At 37.0% G+C, this 23316-nt stretch overlaps 1 protein-coding gene across 8 annotated transcripts in view; it reads right to left on the bottom strand.

Moving 5' to 3' along the window:
* COL19A1 (collagen type XIX alpha 1 chain) overlaps positions 1-23316 on the bottom strand; it is a 183022-nt gene that overhangs the window by 133605 nt on the left and 26101 nt on the right. For all 8 annotated transcript variants that reach the window (XM_050314649.1, XM_050314648.1, XM_050314644.1 and 5 more), the window contains exons 5-10: positions 16885-17008; positions 16217-16492; positions 14432-14512; positions 12318-12443; positions 11804-11866; positions 6755-6808 (exon numbers count right to left, since the gene is read on the bottom strand). In XM_050314649.1, coding sequence (XP_050170606.1) covers positions 6755-6808; positions 11804-11866; positions 12318-12443; positions 14432-14512; positions 16217-16492; positions 16885-17008 — 724 coding nt within the window. The remainder of the gene's footprint in view (positions 1-6754; positions 6809-11803; positions 11867-12317; positions 12444-14431; positions 14513-16216; positions 16493-16884; positions 17009-23316) is intronic.

Here is a 23316-nt window from a genome sequence, read left to right on the forward strand (position 1 = left end):
CCTACTATTTTCATATTCATCCATCTCTTTAAATAAGATGTATATTAATTATACACAAAGATAATCACTGAAAACACAAAAAGAATACAAAACTCATAGCAAATTTGTTACTGAAATAGATGGTGTCCAACTGCCTGATTTCCAATAGCCAGCAATTCTCAACACCTCAAGGCTTTAAACTTGGTGCTAATAAAGTTTCCAATTGGAAAACCACTGTCTTTCTTTTTTTTCAGGCTAATCTATTTAATTGTTTACTCATAAAAACCCTGTTTTTTAAAAATTTGCATTATATTTCCTATTAATTTTTTTTTTGGCTTTACATTCTTACAGGTCACAACTGTAAGAGTAGGAGTACTTTGGAAAGCTTTCTGATGTCAAATACTTTTTCTATATTTCTGATTATACTCTTCTGACTCCAGAGTAAAGCAGCACAAAGATTTTTCAAAAGTTGCATAACTAGCACAATATATGTCCATACCTTACCTAAAAATATTGAAATATAACTGATTAGTAATGACAGGAGCTTAGAAATTGGATGGCACTGAATAAAAGATGGACAAACTGAGTATGATGGTTTTAAGCAGTACGTATCCAGTGCTCCACATACACTTCTGGAAGTTTTCTCAAAGATGCTGATGATCTACTTTGGAAATATGCCCACCCCTGTCAAGGATCTCTACAGTACATGGATTGTGGAAGGTAAATCCAGAGGTTTTCCAAGACAGGCGCAAGGAAAAGACTGCATTTCCAAGACTGCTCAACACCAATGTCTCCTCAGATTTGCATATTTACCTGAGTGATTAATGCTCCAGAAGTATATGCTGAACTGGTATAACAGGTTGTATATTCGTGGCTCTTCTGCCAAGTCAAGGTATACCTTGGAAAATTCTAGACAGAGTGCCCATGGTGTAACTGCAGCAATGGGGAAAGCAGGTCAGTGGTCGCAAGCATCTTCACAACCACATTTTGATTCAGATGTACATTTAACAAGTTTCAGGTTCTGGATTTCATTAAGTAGCTGGCCCTGAAGACACAACCCTGGAGTAGCTCGGTATGGAGATGGGTATTAAAAGCATCTCTGAAAGCAATTTGAAGTCAGATGCTACACATGTTGTTTGGTGGCTTCCAAAATTTTAAATTCATGTATAAATATTTAAATTATCTTGTAAAAGATAACACAGGATGTTTCAAAGCCATGTTTTATACTGAGCTTCTGAATTAAATTAATTCTTAAAAAAAAAAAAAAAGTGCAGCAGATTTCAAACTCAGTTTCTCAGGTACCACTAGGAAAGGAGAGCTCTTCCCATCAGGCAATATAAAGTAGACTGTTCAGGAAGTGTTAGTTATCATGTTGTTTTAATGGAGCATTCAAACCACAAATGGAATCTGTATCACATTTTGGGAAGCCTTTTACTAATAATTTCCTTACCTGTACCAAATATAAAGAGAATCCTATAACAAAAGGATAATCAAATTTATCAAGAATAAAATAATGAGTGTTAGGTTTCAAAATCAGTGAAAACTGAAGACAGCACACTGACATTGTACTTGAGAAAACTGAAGTTACAGATAACCACAGCACACAGTTAAATGAGGAAAACAGGCCACCACAAACAGCATTATTTATTCTAGTTCTGTTATCTTCTAGTTCACAAAATATACGAGTTCATGTATGTTTTGTTGGGCCATCATCATCACAAATACATACATTTGAAAAAAAGAAGGAATAATCCTTTTACAGATACCTACTGCATAGTTTCATGTAAACCCAATATCATTTTCATGACTCAAAGTACAAATAACACTCATACATTTGGTAGAGCTCTTGAAATGTACACTCAGTTTTTTTCTCTGGTCCAACTTTGAATACAAATCTAAGTTGTGTAGTGATAAATGCTTTTTTATTCACATAAGCATTTCTTTCTCTTTTTAGTCTAAACTGTTTATATTAACAATACACTGTAGGAGCATATATACAGTGCAGTAGCAAATGTACAGCATACTGCTTGCTGTACAGTATATCTCACTGCTTCAGGCTTACTGTGCAAAACCAGTTATTTTAAAAAGTTTAATCAATATATTTAATATTTTATAATGTCTGTTCATAATCTAGATTGCAAAAAATTAGTGCAAAAAACTTAAACAGTAAGCCATTTAAAAGTCAAGTATTCAAAGTGAACGTTGACAATGTATTTCACAAAATGTAGTTTAGGAAACATCATCTCCATTGCTCTGAATTGCATACTATGAATCATAAGAAAGCAATTACTATGGAGGTTTGGATAAAGTGTAATGGACAAAACCAGTTTATTTTAATAAGTCTGCTGAATGTTGTGATTTATAGTTCTGCTTACATCAGTTTTATTTTTCAGAATGTAGACACGATAAAGTAGAAAAATATTTTCATAATAGAAAAACATAGACAAATATGTAAAGGCCAAGAACAGAGCAAATAATACCTTCAGCAGCTTGAGTCCTTTGAGCCTTACTGCCCTCAGAACATTCTCAGGGGCATGAGACCTTTTAGGCTAGCAGGATTCATAACACATAAGACATAGAATTGTTAAGGTTGAAAAAGACCTCTAGGATCTAGTCCAACCTTTAACCTAACACTGCCGTCTTCACCACTACACCATGTACTCAAATGACACATTTTTTGAACACTTCGAGGGACAGTGACTCAGCCACTTCCCTGGGTAGCCAGTCATACTGACTGTCAAGTCATCACAGGCAAGCAAAAAAATGACCCCATAACCCAAATAGGACTCCATCACCTAGCACCCAGGACATAAACTTTCAATTTGGAACTTCATTGCCATGGCGTTATAGACCCAGTAGCAAAGAGGAGGAAAGGACTTGAGTTATTTGAGTGACACAAGAAAGGTAGGAAAAAGAAAATTCTCAACTATACAGAGGCAAATCAAAACCAACTTGTTCAAGTTTACAAAAAACTCAGAAAGGAAAGTACAGAGTGAACTCCCTGTAAATGAGAACAGAGAGATCTGGTGGTTGGTGAATGTTTTTTCCCCCACTTATCTGCAGAAAAGGACTAAAAATACATTTTTATGACTTGAATACTTGATCTTCCAATCATGGTTCAAAGTGTCTATCTCCTTAAGCTAGACTAATGGTCCAACTATTTGAAACACCTAGAAGTATATTATAAAAGGAGGATCATATATAAGGGCTTGGGTTGGAATGGATATTAAAGATCATCTAGTTCCTATCCCTCTGCCATGGGCAGGGATGGCACCCACTACACCAGGTACACTCAGGGCCCCATCCAACTTGGCCTTGAACAATTCCAGGGATAGGACATCCGCAACTTCTCTGGGCAACCTGTTCCAGTGCCTCACCACCCTCTGAGTAAAGACTTCCTTCTTAACATGTAACTTAAAAGTCTTGTATTTCAGCTGAAAACCATTCCCCTTAAAACCATTCTGCTTTGTGCAGTCCCAACACAAAAAACATATCAAGGAAGCAGATCATCCATATCAATCCCCCAGTGGGTGCCAAGGAAAGGACCTGCACATATGCAGCCTGTATGGAAGTAATATGGCAGTATGACTTCAGGAGGGAGAAGCCTATGGGTCCCACTGACAGGAAATTTCTCTAACTATTTCAGTATGATGAGAACACTAGGAAAATAATTAAACTTTTTTATTAGGAATACTTCACAGCAGTGTACCAATCTTGCTTAGGTTATGCCTGTGATGTGACCCTGCACACAGCAGTAGTAGATGAAGATCATTCTAAATGGTAGAGCAATCAGTTCGTGTTGCCATAATGAGGTTAGGCTAATTGCTAGATTAGGGTTGCTTAACTTGTGAAGCCTGATCTGCAACAGATAGGTGACTGTCATCATACACCTTAAAGTACTCCAGTCACCTCAAACCTACACTTCAGGGACAGACTTAATTTCTCAGGCAACAACCAGCACTCTTCAAAACCAGTTTCAAACGTGTATCCAGAGTCCGTTTCACTTGCTAATTGCCAAAAAGTAGGCTGTTTTCACACACTTTGCTGAACATCTCCAGAAGGCCAAGGCATAGGGTCTCACATGCATAGGGATTCCGGCACAGGACACCCTGAGAATCGCCTTGTGTGCCTGAGAGCATTGTCCAAATGCTTATTGAAGTCAGACAGGCTTGGTGCTGTTCCTCTACTTCGTTTAGTTGTCTTTGATCATGTACAATGTTAACATCCAGAACACCACACTTGAGGGAGCAAAAAAATGAAAGACTATACAAATTTATAACTCTTGATGCATCATCTGGGAGACAGAGCATCTTAACATCTTTCACAACACAAGGAAAATAGTCATTCTGCCTCTAGAAAGAAGCTAATAGTTGAACACAGCACTGTACTACTCTGCATAGACATGACAACTCCAGCTAGCAGAAGCTGGGTAGCTGGATCTCAGTTTCTTCATCTAGCTACGCGTGTACAAAATATTTTGTCTTTTTTATTTTAAAAATTTTCAGTTTTGACAGTTTTAGATTTCATGGTAGTTCATTTTTAATTTGCAAAAATGGTCTGGTTTTTACATAGTCTGAATTAGAAGAGTTATAATGTTCAGGAAAAGTACAATGCCTTGACATTAAATACGATCTGACTGTTGAGCCTTATGTAAACTAACAGGAGCTTTGGGATTTGGCTTGACAATGAATCTGCAAGGCACTTAGCAAAAAGAAAACCCAAACAGTATTAACCATGGAAACTGTAATAATAACTGGTAGTGGAAAAGCAACATAGCTTGGTAATTTTAAAGCGAGATAATATCAGAGTAGGAGCTACAGGAAGAGCCAAGGGAAAACACAGCTTCATTCTAGATCAGTCTCAATCAATGTACAATGCTTTACAATAGCTCTTCCCATTAATTCACTACTAGGAGCACAGTAAAACACTGTTTAGCTGGATCAAATCAAAGGTTTCTATAATCAGTTATATGACTACAACTGTGATAAGAACAGGTCTCTACAGAAAAACAACAGGACAGCCATAAAGACTTCTCTAGTGGGTTTCCCAGACTTCAGTGTCTTGGAGCTCAAGAGCTTTCAGACAAGCAGTCTGACACACTCTGTGGATTTTACTCCATCAATTTTCTAATGCATTTGCAGCCTTTTTAAGTTCTCTGGCAGTGTTCAAACTGTAATAATATAACAGGAAGAATGAGCCCTTTCTCTCCTTTTGGAACTTGCTATCAGATAGGTTTGATGCTCTAGTTCACACACTGAAGACTAAAATAACTAACTAACTAACTAACTAACTAACTAAATAACTAAATAACTAAATCAATCCCTATTAATCTTTTCTGCTCCGTTCATTACTGTATAGAACACAGAACAGGACACCTCTTATCTTAGTTGTGCCTTTTTCATCAGAAAATCAGAGAGAATCAGAACTGTATACATTATTCAAGTTGCAGCACAATACGGATTCATCAATAATGGTGATATTAAAATGCTTTTGCTTTGTTCCCTTTTCTCTTCCTAATAATTTCTACATTCTGTTTGTTTATTTGACTGGTACTAAACAGTGAGTCCATTTTTTCACTGATCTGTAATTCAAAGATCACTTTCCTGAATAGTAATAGCTAGTCACTTGGCTATTACTTTCTCTGAGTTTTACAAAATATCACTTTAGAATTCAATTCCTCAATATTGCAGTGTCATTTGAACACCTTTCCAGCCTGCTCTCCCTTTTTCTGCCACATATTACTTAACACCAGCAGCAAATGTATAACTCTGCTTCTCTCAGTACTTAGAAATCTGGATAACTACAAAATAAATCAAACCCTTTGCCGTTACTAAAACACTACATACATATGAGACCGTCATGTCAAACAATAAAGCTCAATATTGAAATTCTGAGCCTCTTATAGCAACAGTTGCCTTTAAAAGGTATAATGGGTTATGGCACTGAAAGAATAGTAACTTGAAGTATGTGATGAAAAAGAACCTAAATTGAGAGAATTGAGGGTTGAGGACTTAAATCATGATGCTGAAGATACCACTCAATTAAATTTTGAATTTTTTTTTTTTTTTCAACTAAGACATGTACTTGGAGAGTTTCATTCATTATATATTAACTGGCTTCCATGTATATGCCAAAAATCTACTATTATTTCAACTGTTCCTATGGAAAAGAAAAACAATAAAATCACAAGATACCAAATTATTAGAAAGTCCAGCAACAAGCTATTTCCTCAGTGTTATGAGGGCTGTCTTCTACACTGAAGTTGCTGGATGTTAGACTTAGAGAACTCCTCTAATACAGGTAATTAGCACTGAACCCAATAAATGCATACAACTGTCTTAATCTGCAAACTAACATTCTGAAATGAAACCTATCCTCTCGAATACTCAGGTAGGTTGGCATGCCGTCTCACCTATTCCAAGTCTTTTCTTAAGAGGTTAGTGGTGTTTATCTCAAGCTTTACCAAGTAGACTGCTGAGTGCACAAAAGCTCTTATTTAGGCTTGCAGACCACAAATGAGCAGTGGAACAAGCAGTCCCTTTGGTTCCCCCACTTACAGAAAAAAAATCCCACAAAAAAAAGTGGATCTGCAAAGAATACTATTGATCTGAGTGGCTTTTTCAGTGTGCTACAAAAACATGGTAGTGCTGTTAAGAAGTCAATTTTCTAATAGAAGCGTTCTATCCTCCCATTTCTGCACACGATTACAGGTAGTCCACTGACATAATGAACACTTCCCATGAGTTAAATTACATATCAACATACACAAACATACCTTTTCACCAGGCAGACCAGCAACACCATCCTGTCCTTTGATGCCCATTTCACCCTACAAAACAAATTGACCAGTTAGAAGTTCTACAGACCTCTGAGGTTAACACAACTACTCAGGTCATATCAGACTCAACAGAAAAGCATCTTCTACCTGCTTTTTTGCTTAGTAATGCAGTCACTGTGGAGGAGGCTGCCTTACATGTAACACTAAAATCAGACAAAACAAATGTATTTGAATACACCTATAATGTCAATTAAGACCTTCATCTGACAAATACTTGCACATCCACATTTCCATAAAAGAAGGTCCACTGATTTTAAAGGAATTCATTGCAACAGCAGAGTGAAATTAAGAGGGCCCATTTTCAATAGGTAGACTGTGTTCTACACTGAGAAACCTCAACATGTAATATAGGTTTGTCTAAAGTCACAGTCCACAATATTTTTAAAAGATGCTATTTAAACTCAGTTCCTCTCTCCCTCCATTTTACCCCTCAGAGAAACCTTACACCAAACCATAACCAATCTATACAAAAATTTTAGTTTTAAGAGACAAATGACCAGCTGATCAGAAGAGTTACAGAAGATCCCAGCAGCTGCAAACAGGACCATAAGAATTAAAAATTACATAAGAAAACATCAAACACAGAAATTTTGCTTTAAAATGTCAAGTATAAGGTTTATAAAATTTAAAATAAAAATTGTTTGGATGCTAAAGGAATACAACAAAAGCACTGAAATCATTTAGTCTTAATTTAAAAACAAAACTATAACATTAGTTGTGTCTACTTGTACCAAGAAGAGAACATTCTCTAGCAAATAGAAAATGCTGCAGCCTTTTCTGGAGTAATCCAATTTTTTATGAAAAAAACATCACTTGTTTAAAAGAAATAACTATCAAGTTTTTGTTTGAGAGAAAAAGTTGCACAAAGAAGCAGAAGAAACACATTTGCACAAATAAACGGTTCCTAAAATAGGTTGCAAACCTAGGTTTGCAGCTCAAATCTAAAGCTGTGCACCCAAAAGTCACTGCTGAGGAGTTAGTGCCCAAGTTCTCTAAATTCACAACGTGCATAACTGTAAATAGCAAGATCCTACTGGTAGTAGTTCCAAAGTTCACAAGAGAAACATTAGAAACTGCACAACTCTACCACATTCCAGCAGTTTGGTGTCTTCCCCAAGAGCAAACAGAATGGTTTCCTATCTGGATGACTGTTTCTGCATTTTGCATGAGACTGTCCCATGTAAAGTGCATAACCATTTCTTAAATTACAACCTAAGTCCCTCCATCAGGTTTAAAGAGATTTTAATTACTGCAGTTACGGGACAAAAACATCAGCTATCAGAAAACAAACACAGCTCTAAAGTTTTAAAAAAACCTCCAAAACAAAAAACCCACCAAAAAAGGAAAAAAAGAGAAACACATAAAACCCATAAGCCCCCCCACCCCCAAAAAGGGAAAGAGCTTCCCAGACAGAATATTTTAGAAGCTTTACCTTTACAGAGCAAACATAATACCTCTGTTCTGACATGAAGTTAACCTTTCTGAAGTTAAGAAAGGAACAGTAAGATTGTCAAGAAGAACACAAAAACAGTATTTTTTTTATCTCAAAACCATAAAGGTCAGAAAAAACCTCCAAGATGAAGTCCAACCTTTTACTGAACACCATCATGTCAACTAAATAACAGCACCAAGTGCCAAGTCCAATTGTTTGTTGGACACTTCCAGGGATTGTGATTCCACAACTTCGGTGGGCAGCCCATTCCAATGACTGACCATATTTTCAGTGAGGAAATTCTTCCTGATGTCCAACTTGAACCTTCTGTGGTGCATCTAGAGGCCATTTCCCCTTGTCCTGTCGCTAGCTGTCTGGGAGCAGATGTTGAGCCTCACCTGGCTACAACCTCCTTTCAGGTGACTGTACAGAGTGATAAGGTCATCCCTGAGCCTTCTTTTCTCCAGGTTAAACAACCTCAAGTTCCCTCAGCCACTTCTTACAAGAATTGTGCTCCAGGCCTTTCACCGGCTTTGTTGCCCTTTTCTGGATGCGCTCCAGAACCTCAATGTCCTTCTTGTAGCGAAGGACCCAAAACTGGACACAGTACTCAAGGTTAGGCCTCACCAGCATCAAGTACAGATCCCTGGTCCTGCTGGCCACATTATTCTTGATGTCACTAGCCTTCTTGGCCACCTGGGCACACTGATGTCTCATGTTCAGTGGCTGTCAACCAGTACTCCCAGGTGCTTTTCCGCCAGCCGTCTTTCCAATCACTCTGCCCCCAGCTTGCAGCGCTGCACGGGGTTGTTCTGGCCAAAGTGCAGGACCCAGCCCTTGGCCTTATTGAACCTCATACAACTGGCCTCAATCCATGGATCCAGCCTGTCCAAATCCCTCTGCAGAGCGTTCCTACCCTCCAGCAGACCAACATTCCTACCCAGTTTGGTGTCATCTGTGAACTTACTGAGCATGCACTTGATCCCCTCACCCAGATCATCAATAAAGACACAGACAGCTCTGTCTCAAAAGTAGACCAAATCCTGTGTGTGTGGATAACATCAATCCACTGGCACTACAAGAAATTAAGAAGTAGAACTGGCCCCTGGTTACCTTATCTAATCACTCACAGAATGACTCTCTTATCTATGCATGCTCTGTTCCCTTCTGCCACTTGCCAGTATTTTGATAGACCAGAACCACTTCATTACCTTCAGCAGTGTATTTTTATACACTGCATAGTCTAAAATTACATAGCCTGTCACATGCCAAGAAGCCTTTAGCCTGTATGACTTACTAGCCAATTAACCAAGGTATGTTTACTCTTCTGTTCCACTAACTGCAGACAGACTTGCCACCTTGAAGACAATTATTTTCCACTGCAAATTAGATCTGCAAGTTATGTTTCTATCTTCTGGTTGGGATTTTTTTAACCACAGGCTGAAAGCTTATAGTTTTTCATGAGTAATAAAGGTCAGATGCTATTGGTTGTATGATCTCTAACAGAATTCATGTAGGCAGCATGACAAACTAAACCCAAAAACACAGCCAATGCATTTTTAACTTTTTTCTTTTTCCTTAATGACACTTTCTTTTCCTTCTGCAGATCTCAAAATCCTTCAGAAAAGTGAAGTATATGAAGTATGTGAAGAACAGAAGAACAGCTTTGTAAGGTGGTGAACACTAGTAGTCCAATGAGGTACACTCAGTGTAACAACACTCAAAGGTAGAATCGTGAGTCTACTGTTAGGATTTACTAAGAGTATCAGTGAAAATCCTTTTCAACTGAGCACAAGATATTTATTGAGTAAAATACTCAAACCATAGCACATTTTTTCGGATTGATTACTTTGATAACTTGGACTGTTAGGTGGTAAAACATAAGTAGGTCTCTCCCTAAATTCTTACTTCATAAGTGTGAAGCATTTTCTTCTGCTCACTATAACAATTTTAGTCTACCAAGTACCCTGGCAATTCCAGACTTGGTCATCACTGACAGCCAGCCGTATTTTGCCCCATTTTTTACTTTTTCATGCATTTCAGCTTTTAAGTCCCTATCGGGGACCTCTGCAACAAAAACTGGACCAGAAAGGAACCATGGCAAGGTTTCCTAATACAATAGATATGGTTTAATGGAATGAGGTGGATTGGGTTAAAAGAGGAAAGTTAGAGGAGCAGGAAAGGAAAACTAGCAAGGGAAATAGGCAGGAAAGAGCAGTCAGATACCTCATTTTTTCTCCAGGAGTTCTTTTTTCTTATCATTTTATTACAAATATTTTCCTAGTGCAATAATATATATAATAATACATAATAAGACAATAAGTGCTAGGAAACTCCCTACGTTGATATCATAGGCTAACACTACAACTGACAATTGTTCCATACACTCAGCAAGTGTATAGGATCAGCAAAAATTAGTGATTAATTTGGGACACTGATAGCAATCCTTTTAGGTTCAACTGGACTGTAGAAGCTAACATCACTTAACATTTTTTTCCACCTAAAGATACAGCTTGTATCAAAAGTGAAATATGCATTGGAGGGGAGGAGTTGTAGGGGGGCATTATACTGTCAAGGAAGTTACTTAGTTTCAACTGACTGATAGATAAGCCCTTCATGAACTGAACCCTTTTCAGCCAGGTACTGCAGTCCTAGGAACAGCACTGACTGTCTTAACAAGCTATTTCAGATCACATACTTAACAGTGTGCTGTGAGATAGGATGCTGGGTTAGGACACTTCCATCCTAACCTATTGATTCTAGGTATCTTCCTCTCACACTGCATTCCCTCAACCCAATTCCTATGCCACTGTCTTTCTGGCTGATTTACAATAGTTTATTCAAGTTGCCCCCTCTATTAGCACAAGGAAAACACGTTCCCAGACATGTCCTAATTCAGCATCCTCCAACAAAATTTAAGGAATGGAGTGTGAAGGGAAAACATCTGATATGCTGACTTTTATTATTAGGAAATCCCCAAGATACACAAACAAGAATGTCATGGTAAGCATTACAGAAAAATTCAGAAAAGGTCCAAAGGAAGGAGCACTGACTGGCCTTTCCTAGGGACTTGCCAGTGTCAGGTCCCTCTCTCCTCACAATTAACAAAGTTTCAGGTATGACTGTTGTCAAAGAATAAACTCACATCACATTAGTGAATTCATACCGTCCTACTGATGACTGCAAGGATGAATCCACCACACAGGATTCTGTCCATCAGCAGTGACGTACACACATGACATGGAAAAATCCTTGTCAGACCACATACATGACTTCTTTTGTTTTTTCTGATAAGGGGAACAGGCAATAGGGAATGCTAGCAGGGTTGGGTAGGCATGTGCTTCCCAGACAGGTAAACTGTGTTCCACAGAGTTGATGTAGAGGTGACCCCAAAGTGAGACAGCTGTAAGCTGCCCAGTAGGAAGTCCAATGCAGAATCAAGCACTGTGCATAGGGAAATTCCTTTTAAGGAATAACAAAACACATATAGTCCTATTTAAGAAAGATAATCCAAAGATAAAGACTTGAAAGACAGAATTCAACTGATATTTTACCTTTTCTCCTTTTTCTCCTTTCTGGCCTGGTAAACCAGATACTCCTGGCAGTCCTGCTTCTCCCTTATTTTTAAAGAAATAAAAAAGGCAATAAAGTAGATCTGAAATATATTTAGTTAAGTTTCCTGTCTTTGTCACAAAAGCGTAATAAAAGCAAATGACTTAATAAATACAGTGCAACACCCAGGAGAAGAATTAAAAGAAAACAATCATTTTGTAGAATATAATTTATTCTCAAATGAAAACATTTACACTAAATATAATGCCTAAATATAAGTCTCATTTTTACCATGGTACTTTTTGGGTGTATATTCAAACAACTAAACCATATAGACATCCCTAAATTAACTAAATCTAAAATTTACATTGTATTTCCCAGTTAAAAACCAAATAGTACATTACAATACTACAAACCAGTAAGATTTTTTCATAACTTATAAAAAGGTAACTGTTCTTTATACCTAGCAGGATTAAACAGCATGATACACTAAAAAGCAATTGGAAAACTTCATACTTTATTTGGAAAGCAGTGGCATCTCTCTCTGGATTCTTGTTGCATTCCTGGAAGCGTGTATATTTTGCTGGCATAAGTAGTCGCTGGTGACAAGGTTGTAGCAAGTAACCTTTCCTCACGTGGGCACTAAAGTAAAAAGATTTTCTAGTTTTTGGTCCATTTTAGTTAATTGGTAAATAGCATCCAAACACTAGTTTTATTAAAACCTCCTATTTTAATACCCCTGTACATGCCATGTTATGAAAAGCCAGAATAACTGCCAAATAGAGAAAAGAGCAATAAATAATAAAATGAATTCTAGATACTGTGATCCTTCTGTTCTGAAGTCAGTGCCAGTTAAAACTGGTAAGACTGTCCCAATTTCTTCCAAAAGAGTCCAGAAAGAGCAATAAAATCTCCTAAAATCAGAAGTAGTGAAACAGAAAATGCCCACAGGGAAAAAAAGGCAGTACTTCTCAGTTTCATCCTGTCCTTCCCCCCATTCCAAAATGCAAAATGTAAGAGTGAGTGCAAAGGAAAATTCCTTTTTTTTTTTTTTTTTAATGGAATACTTCAGGCATTCATAGTTTGGAAAGAAAGCACAAAAGCCCTGAAACCAATATTCACCTGTCTTTAACTCCTGAGAACTGAGCCAACCTGAAGATATAATACAGGATAAGCCAACAGAACTTGATAAATTTCAGAAACTCTCATTAAGATGTAATGAGGTTTCCTTCAAGCCTTCTGTCAAAGAAATTCCCACAGGATTTACTGCTTGGTGTAGAAATTTGTATCTAAGTATAAATTCCTTCCCTTACATTACTAGCCCTTAAAAGTTTTTTTCCCTGACTACAGGCTCACTGGTGATGGTGCTCCCTGCTGTCTCAGATGAACCTGATCTTTTCAATGACTTACAACTGGCAGATCAATCTTTTAACACTTTCTCTTTCTGAGTTTTGTTTTGTTTTGTTTGTTTGTTTTTAATGGGCTATATTGCAGGTGTGTTTTGCTCAACTTCAAGCATTTCTATAGTTCTAGTGTCTTCCAGTTTACACTGATTTTGTCTATCAAAACAAGAGGGAAAAGTGAACCATTTAAACTAAATTAGTATTTTCCCTCAAACAATATATATACATCTCAGCATGTGCATTATAAAGAAGAAACTATTTCTTAGAATTATCAAGGTTGGAAGAGACCTTTAAGACCATCAAGCTGAACTGTCAATCTAGCACTATAACTTGCCAATTATGAAACACCCATTCCTCCATCTTAGTGTATTGAAATAAGGAAAATGCCCAGTGCCTTCCTGTTTTCCTTCTACTGCCATGCAGACTCCTTCACGGGCTTTTTTATATCATCTGTGTTAAGGTCAAATGAACAATTGTACAAATGTACAAAATGTACAAGTGTACAAAAGTATTCCCAAGTACCAGGCAGTGGAAGGATTTAGAAGAATTTATTTCCGAAGTTGAGAACACTTAACAAATCTGCAACAGGCTTAGGAAAGACACGCCTCCCGTTCTTCTCAAGGTTTTTATCATCCTTGTTCTCCCTTCCCCCCACCCCTGCCCACTGCAGGGCCTTCAGACACAGTCTGAAGAACTTATCTTCTCTTATGCCCGGGTGTCAGCTCCTCTGGAATGCAGGAGGAGAAAACATCTAAAAGCGTCTCTGAGAAACATGCCTTTTTCCAGTCAAAAAAAGCTTCCTTAAGCAAAAACCTCAAATCTCCTCTCAGTAAAATCTTCCAGAGGGGTCTTCTACACTTACATCTGTAATGTTTCACAAGATGCAACTGTTACTGAAACAGCCTCTGTTGTTTGAAACCATCCTCCAGCCACCTCAGTGATTTGTTTCCTACTCTCTGAGGCTTCCTCGGTTACTAATTAGATATTAAATCAGTGTTAAGAAATGAATTTAAAAAGCACTAGCAGCCCCTAGTGCCTTTTACGGATGCCCCACTGTGCCATTTAGTTAGGCAACAAGAAACTATGTACCATGGCTCTAGATGTGGGATTCATTTTTGGAAGGTAATTAAACTAACACCTCTCTTGAAACTTATTTACAACTTTTTAGCAAGAAACAGCAAAGCAATTTCTTTTGTATTAACATTTTAATTTTAACAGACATCTTACCAAGTCTCCAGATATTTCACAACATGTATCTTCTGTTGCAAGTTTTGGATTACAATAAACTGCTATGTGGTGAAGTTCAATCTATTAAGAAATACAGAAGAAATTAATATCAGATGTAAAAAATTCTGTGTTACAGTATGCTTTTTCTTATCTTGGCATAATAAATTTTCTCTTTGAAGCACTGCCTATTTCTGAAACGCTAGAAAGAGACAAGTCCAAAACAATTACAAAACTCCTCATTTAAGGAGCAAATTATGCAGTCTATTACCTTGATGTAAACCACATTTTAGATTTTATTTATTTTCAGGTATGTTGCATTCATCTGTATTGGTCTTGCTATGTTACACAGGCATTTTACCCCTCTAGACATCCTCTGTAAACATTCTTTTCAGGAATGTAATTTTCCTCTGCAGGGAACTGGAGTAAAGGTTTGATAAGCTCTCTATTGCACACATCTTCTACTTTGGACAGAACTTTGCCTGAACATTGCCACTAAACCACCTGAAGAGTAGAAGATCACAAATTCTGTATCTAAAGCTTTACTTCAGAGATTTTGGATGGATTGGTGAGATGAAAAGCATCTAATTTTAACTAGTTAATCTTGTCTTCATTTGCCTCTTTCTGCTTTGGTTTTATATCCTCTTCATTTCCCTCTTGCACTTGGTATTGACAAGAGTGACTTTGGTACAGGATCCACTCTGCTGCCTTCATCAGCTTTAAGCCCATAATGTTTTCCTGCAAATGCGTAAATCCTAATTGACAACTTCTACTCAGAATTATCCAGCTTGTGCCATGCAACCAACACAAAAGATCGGCTCTTTCTTCAAGATATTTGGAAATGAGGAGATTGTACACACATTTCAAGTAATGTTGAACTCGAGCCTTAGAAAATAAAACTAAACATGAGCTCGGCCCCACGAAATATGAGCTCCAAGTCCAGGCCAAATTGCTTAGTGCCTCCTGCAATGTTAGATTGCAGTTACAATGTGCTATTTTCATCTGGAACCCTACAGTGTACATAATATAGCTGAAGTTTTCAGATGGTCACTACAAACTCTAAGGCAGATGCTTTAAACCTGGTAGCTGGATGTCAGTGTACTTAAAACAAACTGACATTTCCTGAAGATTACAAATTATTTACTTTGAGCTCTCTGCATGAGGAAACAGAAGAGAGCATCTCTGGGACACAACTCAGCCCAGAGTACTATGGGGTTGCCTTGGGTAATTCTTGCACCAAAGGCTGCAGGAAACACACCTCTGGCCCCTTCCTAATCCCTCCCATTTAGATAGGGGAGTGACAACTGTGAACAATGTGCCCCTATTTCTACAAAGGTGAATTACCCCAAAACACCTTGATACAGGGGAATCCTTAATTATTTTGTGTCTCCCCCTGTCAAAGAGAAAGCATGTAAAAGATGACTGACAACCTTATAAATTTATCTCAAAAAAATGAAAGAAAAACGTTACCACTGTAAGTTACCTTTAAACACAGTAATAATATGTCCACGGTAATTAGGGGGCTCATTCTTCCAATACAAATAAACAGACTCCTTAAACCGGGACTGAGATTCATGTAGTTACTTAGTTGACCAGTTTGCCTTATCAGATGCTACAGCACTGAATACTGGTTTGAGTAAAAGACTTAAGGACTTCAAATTAAAAATACACACTCAAAATTAATGACTGGTTTTGAACCTTTTATCTACATGATTCTTTTCAAATGTGCTAGTAAAAGCATGGTTAAAACATGATTTCAAGTTATCTTTTTTTTTTCATACTACTCACATCTACAGGCTTATCATCTGCAGCACGAGAAGCAATCAGTGTCCTTCCCTGCAAGTCAATGGTGAATTTTTCATCAGTCTGCTTTCTCTCAATTAAATTACAATCCAAATAGAGGGAAATGATCCCTGACTGCACACTAATACCAAGCTTATGCCACTGCCGATCAAACAATGGATAAATTTCTCGACTCTTAAAAGTGTAGTGCAGTATATTTCCCTGAGCGGATTTGGTCATATATTCCACCACCTTTTTTGTACCATCCAGAAGGACAGAGATCTGAAAGTAAAATAAAATAAAACAAGTGGTCATTAAAAATTTATGAGTATAAGAAACAAGCACATACATAGACTACATATAATAAAAATACTTCAACTATATAGACTGGGCAAGAATTATGTTATAAAGCATTTTTCTATGTAACTTGGTGAATACATATTAGCTATAAATCATAACATGCATTTTATCCTACTTTTCAGTCTTAACTGAATAGATTTTGCTAAATATCTGTCATTCCTATAACAAATCATCAATTACTTCAGAGCAATCTGTCTATTCCTTATAAACTGTAGTTAAATCCAGTAGTGAAACATCCATTATTAAATGTGCCATATTATATGGGGGAAAAAAAAGAAATTTATTGAAAAACATAAATAAAAAATGACTCTAACCTCAGGTGTGTCATACTGATTTAAAACTTGCCATATATACCAACGTTCTTTCTTGGTATTTCGCCGTATCCGGAATGCAGCAACTAGAGAGTATTCTTCAGGAAGCCCATTTGGAAATACTTGCCTGCAACAGGAGGGAGGAAAAGGATTTCTTGATATTCTTATACAAACAAGCACTGCTTAAAAGGAAAGAACTGAAATAATACTTGGTGAAAACAAGAAGCCAAATGCTCACACTCGTTTAAATTCACGGACCTCAGCATTCAGAAGTGCTTCTCCTCAAAAGTATAATTCAGTCTATTTTTAAGAGTAAATGACTGAATATTTTGTTCATTAATTTTTGTTCTAACATCTGTGATTAATATAAACAGGAGTCTTAAAAGAGCTGCTGCAAAATGAATGCCACGCATAAACATATTTTAAAATACTGCTTTTCCCAATTTATTGCTTGGGATATTTGAACAAGTTTTGTAGAGGATTTGTGCAATAATCTCCATCCTTGGAGACTTTCAAAACACAGCTGGACAGGGCTCATAATAACCTGATCTAGCTTTCAAGTTGGTCCTGCTTTGAGCAGAGATTTGATCCAGTGACCTCCACAGGCAATGACTCGGACATCATGAGTATCAGAACAGCTGGACTTTAGCAAGCTTGAAAAAGAATAAGGAATGCATTTTAGACTGAATAACTTGCTGTTGTTTGATTTTGTTATTCCTTTCTTACCTAAGATACATCAATGTATCTAAAAAAAAATCTGTCTGACCTATATCACAGAATGCACTGTAACACCACTTCTGTGAACTATTTGAAAAGTTTGTATTTCTCAAAAAATGAAATTAGTGTGTACCTCAACTCTACAGACTTTGATAACCATTAAATATACACTAATTCTGTACTAAAGAAGTTAGGATGGTGCAATCAGCTTTTTTTATTTGAATCCTCTGCATTTCAAATTATTTCTTTTCTAAGACAGAGGTGAGACAAATGAAAACGACAGATGCAAACTCTACACACTTGAGTAGCTTAAGTGTTCACACTGCTATTTGCTGAAACCTTCAGGATTGCCCAGCTAGCCACACTGCAAAAAGCATTCCCTGGAGCAGAGTTCAAGAAACCTGAGGACCCCATGCAGCAGAAAAATGTCTTCCAATTTGTTTCCCATAGTCACATAAAGTAAATGGCTTAGTTCTAAAAAACTGCAAATGGGAATATAATTACACAGTAATGTGCTATAAAGCTTTATTCAAAACAAAACAATAACAAAGGCAGGGGGAAAGAAGGAGCATAGCATTACAAACAACAAGACAATAACCAACCCCGTAGCCCTCCTGGAAATTGTTGTACTTAACTTAGGATCTTAAGAAAAATGCCTCCTGTGTAGAGAAGCCTGCTCTAAATCCTGTTAAAGAGCTTCTTTATGGGCTAACACCTATTTAAGTCCCTTATGTGGGAATCACACTTCTTTGGCTTATTTCCCACAGCTGATTCCGTTTTTATCCCAGGATCAATTTGGCTTCTCTCCCACATTGTTAGTGGAGCCATATGATGTTGTACAGCTATAGATGTTTGAATGTCAAAAGGCAAGGCAAAAGTGAATAGGCTTGGCAGGACTTAGATCTTTATTTTGTAATATGTGTTTTAAATATAGCATAAAGAATATGTTTTGTAATTTATAAAAAAATACCTTTACTGGGCATCAGTAATAAATGAATGTGTCTCCGCAGAACAATAAACTATCTGGACGTGGGATCAACCCTATGATTTACTGCACCTCAGACAAGTTAAGGTGATGGCATCTCAGGTTTACAGCTGTAAACTAGACAGGACATCTGACTGCAAGAGCATCTGATTAGCTTTCAAAAAATCAATTAACTTTCCCAGCTAAGTTCCATATTGGGAGACAGAGGGGAGTTCACATTAATAGGCAAAGGACAGACAACTGTGGAAAAGAAATGATAAGAACTCTCCATCAGTTGAAAGGAAGGGAAACCATGATTAGTCTAGAAAACAAATGAAAGTAGTTTTTGGACATGGTAGCACTCTTTACTACACACACACACACACTCTCCCCCTACCACTTCATTGCTTTTTACTGTAAGCCTTTCTAACACTTTCAGAGCCATTTAGATGTATCACAGTATTAAGTCTTCTAAAATTGTGTTTGTTTCAGAATTTTTTCAAATAAGTTTGATTGTGTGAGTACACACGATATAAAATTACCTTTCTTAACTGTTCATCAAACCATTCAGGAAATAAAATGTTAAAGTATGGACCAGCATTATGAAAAACGGGAGGAGTTCACTCTAACTTCTCTTACCTTTGAACTGACCAAAAAAACCATATTGGGAGTAATGAGAAAAGCACAGAAGATCAAAGTAATCCCTATGGGCATTACACTGATTTCAGTGAAGTCAACAAAGGAGGCAAAATTTCCATAGAATTGGACCAAGGATAAATTCAGTTAGATCCTACCTAACTTAGGTAGGAAAATATCTCTGAAGGTTAATGGATCTAACCCCCTGCTCAAAGCAGGGCCAAGCTGAAAACTATATCCAACTACTGTAAGTCCTGTCCAACTGAGTTCTGGAAGTCTCAAAAATGGAGATTATTCCACAACTCGTTGGGAAACCTTTTCCAGTGTCTGGCCAACAAGCAGCACAAATTTGACACACAAGTACTGTATACCAGAAACATAACAGACACAGTATCTTTATTTTCAGAAGAGCTATCATTGGTACCTATACAAACATTCTCTGGTGACCAAAAAGTCATTAAAAGATGCTTTAAAATATACACTTAACACTCCAAACATTCCAGCCAGATGGTGAGCATCAAAAGAAACAAAATGATGGGATGAAATACTCAGAAAACTAGTGTACTTCCTACTACCATACACAATTTCCCCAATGCTCTTGCTCCCTGAATGACTTAAAAGTCAGCATGCATCAAGCATTGAAATGACTTGGATATAGATGATTAGTAAGATTACTTTAGGGATATTTAAGTATTACTGCCATGGTATCTTCTACTCTGTAAAGTTCCTCAAAAATAGGCAAAGTATGTACGTGTTTAAAACAATAAGTATATAATGACATTTGATGGGAAAAATAAATGAACAGAAACATGAACATAAAACCTCATATTGGAACATGAGAAAAGCCAAGCCAAAATCTTACAGAATACTGAATTTGAAATTCAGAAGACCTTTGCATGTTTAATATACTGTTTCACCTGATCACATCTACCAACATTTAAAACTTCAGAAAACTAATGAGATGCTACGTGTAGGATGAAAACAATAAAGAAACAGCATTAAATGTTAATGCTTAATACAAAAGCAAATTGGTCCACACATCTACAGCTGAATAAGTACTCCATCAAAGAGTATTTACCCTTTCCATGTGGCACAGGGAAAGAACAACAGGAAAAGGAGAGAGAAAAAGGGTGAAGGAAACCTATACAAAGCTCATTTTGAAGTCTACAGATGTACACACAACACAAACAGAGAACGAGAACTTCAGGTAGCACATAATGATGTCTACACCAAAAGACAGTAAGAGATGACAGGTCTTAAGCAAGTTCTAATGTTACAGAAATATGGGTAGCAACTGGTAAGTATGCAGATTCATCCATAAAGACAAAAAGAAAGAACTTAAAATTAACACAGAAAAGCAGAAGAGTGTATGCTGGGCATCTGATCCCTCCACCAGATGCCTTTTTGGACTTTTTTGGACAACAGTATCTGAACCAAATTACATAATCAGACTGGGGAGTAAAACACCGGCTCTGAGATTTTTGAGACAAGGAAATACCCTTTTCAGTGGTACAATAGTCAAGTTCTCTCATTCTTGTTAAATTTCCTTAGATTAGGACAATTCAAACCAGGCAGCCTTCCCAGATGACTGCTCAAACAAACCTTCTCTCTTCCTCGTCTACACTCAAAATGCTCATGACTACTGTGGTCTGTGTCAGATTAAATGCTGTCCAAGCTCACTATGTGTGATTTAAGCAGTCCATGGCTTAGGTACCTCTGGGGACACGGAAAACATTCAGGCACCTCTATACACATCTTGAAGTCACAATGAAACTTGGGGGGAGTTACATGCCTGTCTGCTTAAGCCATGGTGCTTCTAAGCTTCCGCAGAATTTATGCCCAGACGCCGGGGGAAATTAGTTGCCCAAAATTATTCATTTTAGGTGCCACTAGGGGATAGGTGGTGCTTGAGAGTGGGCAATTTGAATAATTCTCAGACTGAGGAGTCCAAAGTCTGACTAAATTATACTTTAGGTGGAATTTAAACAGTTTGATTTTTTTTCCCTCTGTCCGTATTGTCAGTAGTATATTAAAAAAAAAAAAATTAAAGTTGATGAATGGAGCACTGTGTTCTCAAAGCAAAGCACACCCTTGGTGGAAACTACTGAAAACAATAGCAGGAATTAAAGCACATAAACTGAATACAGAGGTTCGAATTTATACCACCCTGGCCAGCTGGGTTGAGGTGTACTGTAAATTACTGAGGCCGCAACTGGCAAATTGAGGAAACCACTGATAACCAGCAGGAAGATTCCTAGCAATACAAGGGTTTAGATTTTACAAAGATACGCTAGAAATCCATACATTCAGGTATTTCTTAATGTTTCACTGGTTGAAACATGAGGCAGATGCAGCCAGAATGGTAATAAGTACACACTGATGTTCCTGCAAGAACTGTGTGCCACTCTATCAAAGCATATGTATACACAGAGTTGCAACACTGCAATACATTTTTGCTGTGTTCTCCCCTTTTTTACTGGATTAAATGTAGCCATAATTTTTCCTTAAAACAGGTGTACATTATGAGGTTACTAGAAGAGCAGTTACAAGAATTTTGCATGAACTTTATCACTGTATTTGTGCACACTTTCCACTGTTTATAATCATCAAGTTCAGAATAATTTCTGGCAAAATATTTGATTATTCATTTGTTTCCTCAAAAGTTTGGAAAACTTTTGAAGTGCAGATACCAGCTGGAACTGCTAGTGCCACCATACTAAAAGAAGTAATTATGAATGAATTAACTATGTATTCACTGTGCTATAAACAGTTTTAGTTCTATCTTTGTAAAGCAGCATTGAGTTACCCATATCAAATTTAGTAAGGCAATCCTTTATTTACCTTTTGTTTTTATTTTTAAAAAAAGCACTAATGGGAAAGCAGCATCTATTTTTAAATCTTATGAACTCTAATTGTTCCATATCGAACAAGAATATGCTACAGTATATGATAAACTTCCGTATTTACAAGTATCAATGAAGCCTCCAACTTGCTGTATGTCTTCCAAGAAGGGAAAGATGAGCCAACTTACATTTCCTGAGAGTGAAGTGAGAGATGTTTAGAGTTTATGGCAAGATATATCTTTTCCAGCTGACATATACCATTACCTGGTATATGTCACTTGTAACATGACAATGCTACAATAATTTGGTGACCAGAGCTCAAGGAGTTAGTTTAAACAACTTTCCTATGTTGGGTAATGATTTATGTAGTACTACGTTGATAGAGACACTGAAATGTTAACCTTTTCATGTTTGCAAAGGGATTTAAACTCAGATCTATCACAAATAAAAAAGTAAAGCTTAGGTGACCAAAAAAAAATCTCCACAGTATTCTCAATATTTCTACATAAAAATACTTTATTTTTGATTATCAGTTTTTACCTAACTTGACTGGTAAACAGGAGGAGGGGAAATAATTAACTAGAACAATTTACCAATCTGTGGCCAGAAAGGGTTTTTCAAATTCTTTTCAAATAAAAGTTAAGAGCAGCTGTCTGTTCCATCAGGATAAGAAATAATTTCCTTCCCATCCATCTTCCTCAAATCACATTAAGATGCATTATACAGTTTCATGTTACATTAGGCCTCAAGTTGTTTTCATACGACACATTATATGATGCAACTCAAGGGAAACTATTCAGACAGCTTAAGAGTTATTAATTACTTAGAGAGAGCTCAACCCACTCATGAAATGTACTGCTGAAAGCAAAGCTGCAGATTATTTTAGCATTGAGAAGAGAGATTTACCTAATATTTCATATACTTCAGAATGCCTCTGCTTTCATGTACTGAACAAGTATAGATTAGCTGAAACTTACAATATACAGGTTGTTCATGAATTTTTGGGGGGTGAAAGTCAATGTTATTGCTATCAAAATTTTAAAGGGCATTTGGAAAAAGATTGGTTTGAAAGAGGAATAGAAATACCCAAACTGTTATGCCATGTAGAGTACCTTTACTCCAGGGTTTCCAGCAGTATTCTGTTTCCTTATTTACAGGTATTAATGGTGAACTCCTGGCCCTAATGAAATCAAAGGTCATTCTTTCATTGCTTTTAAAGATGTCAGATTAACAAAACTGTCTGCTTTTCAAAGTTTAGCCAATTCCTGTGCATTT

This window comes from Myiozetetes cayanensis, unplaced genomic scaffold, assembly GCF_022539395.1.
Source record: "Myiozetetes cayanensis isolate MyiCay16 unplaced genomic scaffold, myiCay2020 scf2-11, whole genome shotgun sequence".
In the NCBI taxonomy this organism is placed as follows: Eukaryota; Metazoa; Chordata; class Aves; order Passeriformes; family Tyrannidae; genus Myiozetetes; species Myiozetetes cayanensis.